Source organism: Alosa sapidissima, chromosome 4 (genome assembly GCF_018492685.1).
Source record: "Alosa sapidissima isolate fAloSap1 chromosome 4, fAloSap1.pri, whole genome shotgun sequence".
Lineage (NCBI taxonomy): Eukaryota > Metazoa > Chordata > Actinopteri > Clupeiformes > Clupeidae > Alosa > Alosa sapidissima.
Window position 1 is genome coordinate 23,690,738 of NC_055960.1, and position 8,649 is coordinate 23,699,386.

The 8,649-nt window shown below is 39.1% G+C and overlaps 1 protein-coding gene across 2 annotated transcripts in view; it reads right to left on the bottom strand.

The window, feature by feature from the left end:
* The window catches only part of barx1 (BARX homeobox 1), a 112,405-nt gene that overhangs the window by 81,531 nt on the left and 22,225 nt on the right, over positions 1-8,649 (bottom strand). The window contains exons 3-6 of one of the 2 annotated variants that reach the window (XM_042090578.1): positions 7,620-8,004; positions 6,530-6,818; positions 6,281-6,365; positions 5,594-6,147 (exon numbers count right to left, since the gene is read on the bottom strand). The exons of the other annotated variant lie outside the window; for it this stretch is intronic. Coding sequence (XP_041946512.1) covers positions 5,980-6,147; positions 6,281-6,365; positions 6,530-6,818; positions 7,620-7,821 — 744 coding nt within the window. The 5' untranslated portion in view covers positions 7,822-8,004 and the 3' untranslated portion in view covers positions 5,594-5,979. Of the gene's footprint in view, positions 1-5,593; positions 6,148-6,280; positions 6,366-6,529; positions 6,819-7,619; positions 8,005-8,649 lie in introns of those variants that run through there. 2 annotated transcript variants of the gene reach the window in all.

Sequence of the window (8,649 nt, forward strand, 5' to 3'; positions counted from 1 at the left end):
TGCTCATGAAAGCAATGAAGTTTGTAGCCATCTGTCCATTTACAGCCATGCAGCTGAATTAAGAAAAGTATGCTCCCCTACACTGATATACTATAAGATATACCATACAGTATAGTGTGATATATCACACTATAATGCGACTGACTGATTACATCGTGAAGCGATTTTTCCCCCCTCCTCTTCCTAAAGTTGAAAGCCACCCCACAAATTAACAGGAGGAAGTAATTTAGGATTATTATTTGGAGTGGGGAGACTTGCATGTTAGCCAGGTTGCCGTGCATAATTGAGGTGTCCCACATGCAGCCTTTCATATGTCTATCTGAAAGCAAAGGCAGCCCGGGGAGGCCTAAATCGATTAATCACTGTGTAATAAGAGAAGTGTCTGATGCCAACAGGATCGGGTTATGCTATTTAACTGTCACATTTTTTTTTTTTTTTTTGTGAAATATGCCTACTCACCAATTTACTGCAGTGGTATGGTGTAAAATGCTCACAGACACACGCATGCCATTATCAAGCAGAGCCTAGTCCCAAGAATAAGACGTTCTACTGATCATTGAGTGTTTTACTGGTACTGATATTGACATTGGCCCTACTGGTTATGATGTCTTGCTTATGTAATATTTCCTTGTCAGGGAAATGTATTTTACAACATGTAAGTCACTCATAGCGCTCCTACACTTGTAATACTTTACTGATTTTTGTCAAAACATCAAAACCATTCATTCTCTATAGAGACCTAAAATGCATACTGAATTGTCAGTATGTATGCAGTATACAGTACAAACTGAAACATGTCAGAAATATTTTCCATCATGTCTAATGATTACAAATTAATTCAACTTATAAAAGGCTTTCATAATTCAAACTATTTTATATTTATGTTTTGTATTTATTGTGTTTACAGATGTATTCCTTACAAAGGTCAACCACTATTTATTTTACCTCGAAATGTCATTATTAGCCAATAACAGTGAAGCATTATAAAGTATCAAAGCATAATGCACTATCCATGTCATATTGTTGCAGACAATCTTGCCTTTATTTTAGTCTCTTCTGCAGATTGTATATATAGCCCAGTCTCACTTAAAACATTCCTACCTAAGTCATGAATAATGATTCTTCGGAAGGAAGTCGTGATTGAGGGTTTATTAAGATCTGAGAGTCAACCGCCTTCCTTTGCCCACAGTGACCGTGCGTCCAATTTATCCTAAATTGAGAAAAGGCTTCCTCGTTCTCAAGTGACTGGACTCAATTGTATCGAATAAAACTTATTGAAATAAGTAAAAAAAATCGATTTTACACTCTCCTCATCTGTATCACCCACAAACCACTAGAAAGGCGACGGGTGAATAGAAAGCATCCCATAAATGAACCATAATAATTTTGTATTTTCCCCCATAACTCAACGGCTGGTGTCTGATCTTAATGGATTAAATGTGAGAATGCACAATTGTTTTCACATTATGATCTTACATGCCCGTTTTATTTTATTTTATTTATTATTCTTATTTTGGTCAAGCCACTTTATCGTTTCCTCAAAACATTCACCAACAAGTGCGTCAGCACTCCTGGTATAAATCAAGAAAAAAAAAGTAAATAAGCACAAAATGTACGTATGTATTTAAATAAACAAGGTGTTTGTCTATGCGGGCATGTGCGCGTACACACGTGTGTGTTTCTGGGCAGCCAAGAGATCTCAGATCATAACCATGCGCAAAGACGAGCGATATTTCTTTCCTAGGATTTGAGCTCACGCTTAGCTGCGGATGAAATTAATACGATAGGGAAGATTATATTTTCTATTTAGTTCCAGAACTAAATCACCGCAGTGTCTAAATAAATATGCAGTATGATAATAATACAATATATGGGACAGGATTAGTTTTGGGAAAATCTTAGCCAGCTAAGTGGATATGAGTGCGTCATCTCCTATTGTTTCATTCTTGGACAGACCCACGAGTGTGACCTCATAAATATGTAATTCACATTTTAGTTTGGAACAACAGATTTAAAAAATAAAATGTATGTATGCCCACATCCACAGCTACACTGTTGCGGACACTGTTGAAACAATTGCAATTTAGCTTGGTAAGATATCAAGGGTTACACACCATCTATCCCAATACACTCGTGAGAGTAACCCACCAATTCCAATTCAGGCTGGCCTCTCAACACTGCATAAAAAAGAAAGTGCTAAATTATGCCATCCTTGCATAACAGCACCGTCACCACACTGAACAACTGACAACAGAGATGTCAATTGAGGATGCAGAACCACAGAATGGAGACACATCAAAATGGCAACATAACACACGCAGTCTATACTAGACTTGTTAAAAATGGTTAATTAAAATAGCACAAAATCAGATCAGGACCAGGTGTCGTCTTGAATTCGTTAGATAACTTCCACTTAAAGTATACAATTCACCGAACAATATCACTGTGGTGCTGACAGAAAAAAAAAACAGATTTGTTAGCGCGGTGTCTTGCGTCACAGAGTTGTATTGGGAGTAGGCTAATAACGCGGGTGAGACTCGGCATCATCACATGCGCGGACGTTGTTCGTCTGTCAGGCAGGAAATCAAGTCCCGAGTTGGTCTGGAGGGGTTAATGAGCCATTTAACCTCACTAGTCCCAGGGCATAAATCCATGCACATGGTCAGCCCCTGCGCGCAAAACAAAATAAATGTCATTGGTCTGAAGAGATTGACTGATCAGCTTTTAAAGAAAAAGTAAATGTTGCTGTCAGTTAACAGTTGCCTTTTTAAGGCTCATTTATTCAGGGAGAGAGGGAGTGCGCCAGACACTTTGGTCAGCCGATGTTAAACAGGTTATCAAAGCGTTTACACATACATGTCTTAGTCTTGATAATGTCCGTTTTTATTACTGAACATACGGCATAAAATGATAAATACTGGATATTCGTCCAGGTCGAATAAAGCATAGGCTAAAACAAATGTTTCAAATAACACTTTAAAATTCAGCACACGTGTGTGGATGTATTATTGGAACTTGTGTAGCCAATTCAATGTATGATGTCGCCTAACCCACCATTTTTACGCAGATCGTATGCACTTAAAAGAGTGGATGGTCGAGGGAGACTGTATGGTGAAATTTGAAGCTTTGCTTTTGATAAAAGGTTTTCATGAGCTGTAATGTTTAGTGACTACATTGGACTGAATCCCAGACCACAGTTTTATTTATGTTCCGAAATAACAGCATAAGCCATTTTTACTGTGGATAGAAAGTTGGTAATTTTGTTAAGTGGACAAAACATTTACAGACGAGGAGGCACAGTGGATGTTTTTACAATTTGGGGCATTCCTAATATGCAATTGACTAAGGGGGCAAAAGGAAACATTCGGTTTCAGACTATGGATTCTAATGGATGCCACACACTCATGGGGCAAATTGAAGAGCATGAATTGACAACATATTATTAGGGCTATTCACAAATGTATTGACTAGGACTAATATGTTTCACCATGTAATTAAAAAAAAAAATCTGATTCATCCGCAGAAACAACCATATCAGTAAATAAGCTTAGCCTACTTCAGTTTTCAGCAGACCATGGAAACTTTTCTGCGATTAAAAAAGTATTCCGTCTGTATTCTTTTTTTTTTACAGAAATAAATAACTCCTTTCCGAGAAAACACGGTTACCACATGTTTACCGTCCGAGTAAACATCCACGAGTTGAGTATAAGTTTTAATGAAAATAGGCACCGTTGTAGTCTCTCCGAGTCCGCTTTGCTAAACACTTTTGCCTCAAAATTAAAGATCCTCAGAGTCGTGCCATTTGATGTGGTTCCATGCAACAGCAAAACTGTTTGGTTTACGCATGACTAAAACTTATTTCAGTTACTTGAGGACCCGGCCTATATATATTTCGCTTAACACAAGCATTCCCAAATCTCTGTAGAGCATCTCATGTTGTGGGCCCAAACATTTTCATCCACATCCGCGCATGTCTATACAAGCTCTGTCACCAGCACACTGATTTGTTAGGACACATCATTTGAATGGAGCCTACGCAAGGAGTTACATTCACACCTACAGATAAATAAAAGGAAATAATGCAGAATATTCGTAGATGTTGTGGGGCACTGTCAGATTTCCGTCGACTGTAAATATATTAGTGGCAAAGAAAATTTCATAAAAATTAAAACCGAGTTAAAAAAAATCATGTGCGCATAAAGTAAACTTGTTTAGTGTCTTTAATTGTTTCTCTGTGTGATATTATGAGGCTATGTTGCCAGAGATACTCCTGCCTATGTAGTTGATGCCTTTGACCATTAGGCCTATACATGTTGCTGTAGTCCATATAGAGCAGCCTGCAGTGCATTATGGTGTAATATAAGAAAAGGACACGGACCGTGACGTGTATAATTTTAATAAAGTTTGATCGTGAAGTTTGGTGTTAAAGTCAGAAATTAACAATTGAAAGCTTTCGTGTACATACACGGTAAAAGCTCTCCAATCTCCTCGCAAACAGCAAAGTCACCACAAATCATTGATAGGAGTTGGCCTAGATGCACAGCAAGTTTAAAGGACAAGAATGCGAGATGCTAGCGCGCATTTGATTAAGTTAAGGTTGGGCACTATGAGTATAAGGGGAGAGCTGCGTAAACACTGGCCAACATAACACAAGACTTTTGATGACCATATGATCTCGCCTGTGACTGCGAAGGCTGCTGTTACAAAAGGAATATCGATATAATTTGTGGTAAAATATGATTCCTAAATAAATGCACATATCTCTGGTTTATGCCTAAATATGGTAAGTATTTTGGCAATGCCCCTGTTGTGAGTGTGCGCCCTTTTTTGACGCAAGCCATTGCGTGTGTTCACTTAGGTAAATTGGTCATATCCTAGATAAAATGCCTTAAGGCATCTTTTAGTATTTCACACCATTTTAAATTTAAAGGATGGGTGGGCCAATGCAGAGAATTTTAGTTTTTGATAGAAGGACAAAATCTACACACCATGAATGACAAAAGAGACAGACAGGCCTATGTTAAGAATGTTTTGAGAATCATGCACCTGTTCGAAAAGATGAATTAAAGACATTTCCAGCAAATCGAATTGTGTGGATGAGACAAGCACTCCATGTAAAAGCAAATTAAAAACAGATTTGTAAAAAGCAGAAACTATAATTAGCGTTGCAACTTACACACGATAATTTAATTTTGCTTATTTGATTTATGTTACCAGTAGTAGACCCTGCATTGTCTCAACATTAATGAACTACCTGGCAGAAAAAAACCCAAGTCATTAAAAACTCATTACCCCTGGAAAATATGAAACGCTTCATCGTATTTGCTGAAGTCTGAATAACACACAAGTAAAGATGTGATTAACCCTGTATTACTAGAAACGGAACATATATTATTACAAAAGATCCACACATCAATCAAATGGACATGTGATACACTCTCATTGTCGATTTTATTGCAGTTTTTATTTGTATTGGGATAGTATTACCAGGTGCATTGAGATATGTATTATGCCTGTAATAATCTCTGAAATATGAAACTCGTTTGCGCTCTTTGACTTGGTGCTTGAATAATAAGGAAACCGTTGATTGTTTTGTGAAAAAACATATTTAATTGCATCAAATCATACTGTTAAGATAACATTTCAGCTTAGTTATATGCACAATGAGTGTGGATGAGTGTTCTCCAATACAAAAAGTTCATCTGTACTGACCAGTTTTGCTCCCTCCTTTCAGACAAGGCATGCGGGAGTGTCTGTTCACCATGACGCTGGAGGAAGAACACTCGGTGGGAAAAGGAATCGTAGAGGCAAAATTATAACATAAGCAGACCTCCAAGTCTCCAAGAATGTAACTCGCATGTCCGAGGTGCCAACGGCCAACTGCGGGAGAGCATCCAGAGGTGACAGGCCTCTTTGGGGGCGGTAGTGCGTAGATTGGCAGTTGACAGAAAGTTCTCGTCTACACAATATTAGAGTCATTTACTCTTCTTGATTAGAATCCGAGCGTGTCGAGGAGGAACTGTCAGATAGTCGGTCCGTTTCCCGAGACTTTTCCTGCTCCGAGAGTTGTTCACTTGTTGGGATGGAGTTCTTCTTCGGCCGGCCTTTCGGTTTGGTCGGAGACTCCAGTCCTCCTCCTTGTAAAACCTGCGCATAAAATTGTAAACGAACAGCCTATTAATTAAATGTGCATGGTGTTGATAACACTGTCAGTGTGAATTGAGCTCAAAGCAACATGTATCTAAAAGTGATATGGACTGTGACAAGTTTAAAAACTTACTATTTTCTTCCATTTCATTCTTCTGTTTTGATACCACGTTTTAACTTGAAGTTGACTTAGGCCTAGTGATTCAGCCAGGTCTATTCTGTGATGAGGGAGAGAGCTCTTGTTAATTCCATTGACACATTAAGTCTGTGTAGAAAACATAGACCTTATAAGCATGCACAAACTGGTCACAGAATAGAGAAATAACACTCGTGCATCTAAAATGAAATACAAAGGTAATGTTGTCGAAGCCAAGTTCCATACCTGTCTGGTGTGGAGAGATATTTTTGCTTCTCAAATCTTTTTTCCAAGCCCATGAGCTGGAGTTCAGTAAAAACTGTTCGACTTCGCCTTCCTTTCTTTGTCTTGCTCACGCCATCCCCGCCGGGATCAAGTTTACTGCGCAGATGGAGATCCAGAGGCAAATGATGTGAGGCCGAACCAACCTGCAGGCCAGCGCCGGAAAGCAGTGCGGATCCCAGCGGCGCTCCTAGCGAACACGATAGGGGTGACATTGGGAACTTCAGGATACCGGCCTGGTCTGCCTTCAAGACTGCAGGTGAAACAACAATTATCATTTGATTAATACGATGAGAATTGATAGGGGCTTCCTGATATTCCGGATTAATTTGCCTGAACAGTGCAGAAGGGCTACCTAAATGGTTATAACTTTACACACACACTTTTGTAATACATGCTACAAGTAGTGACAGATGTAAGCCGCTATAATAATAATAATAATAATAATAATAATAATAATAATAATAACAACAACACATTTACATGATAATAATATTGACGACTAGGCCTATTTGTTGTCCATGTTGGCTTCACAGTGTGCTTTGTTATTGACTTGACCCATTTTCATTTCCTAAATATAAACAAGGATGAAATGACTGTTTCAGTAGTGTACACTCCATCGCAATATCGCCTGAATAATCACATTTGACCTTGTGACTGGTGATCTACCAGATTATGTACTTCATCACACTTCTGGTGTTGGGAAATCTGATTTGATTTACGCACAAAACTGGCAGTGCACCTAGTCAGCCGATATGTTTCTCGCATGATCTGTTCCCCAGCTGAAATACCTTGCTAACATAAATACACTGATTTTCTTCAACCTCTTCACAGCATCTCTGGTCACAACTTGCTAGTCAGTATTTACCATGCTCGTCTACGACCACGGTCTCGAGACGATGCATTTGGCATTGGTGCATTAACTTGCATATGAGTTTTTGTTTATCAGTTTTTGGTACCCCCATAAAGATAGTCCAACACGTCTTTAAACATGCTACATTTCGATGTACACAAGTGCGCATAACTCCTGAGCAAATAACATATATAAACTTACCTAAATGATTGTGGTATGGCCGTGCAGAAAGAAGAGCTTGTACTCCAAATTTGAGGAGCTCTCCAGCCGGCGCGGCCACTTTGTGGTCAGGGTGGTCCGTCAAAATTTCTTCGATCATGAAACTCCTGTAGCGGTGGGATCTGTGGTCGGGATGTGCTTCCGGAGGATAATAATGTCCTCCTAGTTCCAAATGATGCTGCATAGTTTGTAAACAGTTGAAGTAACAGTTCCAAGGAACAATTTCAAATCAAACACGCGGGAGTTAAACACAACTTTTTCCCAACGATGTTCGATGGTTATTCCCACATCTGGCAACTTATCCTCACTTTCGAAAAAGCTGTTGAATGATGTTGCAGAAGTCTCTCAGGCGAATGGGGCCACGTCCCTAGTTTGCCCCATTTTTGACAGAAAAAAGAACCACGCATTAGTTGGTATCCGAAGCTTGTTGCGCACGCACAAGTTGTAAACCTTGCGTAAAAATAACCGCAGAAGGCTTTACATCCCAACCAGGTCAATGAGCTCTACTTCTCAGGACGGAAAGGGTAAGGAAAGCTGCGTGACTGTTCAAATGGATGTAGTATATCTTTCAATTCGACCAGCCTAGAGAGCTCAGCCTTTTTAAAGGATACGTCACGGCCCTCCCCCTTGGAGAGCAAACTTTCAGAACTGGCTAACGGGACATTTACATGCAGACACACATCTAGTCTCCGGTCATATCATAATTTCAGCATAATGATTTCCACAAATGATTTGTGTAAGTGTAATGGTCCGCTTGCACTTGCTGGATGTAGAGCCATAAATCGATTGCCAAATCATTTTAATAAAGCATGATTATGACTTCAACATACTTTTAGCTCTGAACATCCATGCATTGTAGAATAGTGTTTGAGAATATTTAGATAATTGCGGATCAAATTCACTGCTAGAATATTTGCATGAAACAGACTTAAAACCGTCTGCATGACCATTTCATCTTAAACAATACTGGAACTTGTAAAAACAAATAGAACAAAGTCGTGTTAGTAGATAA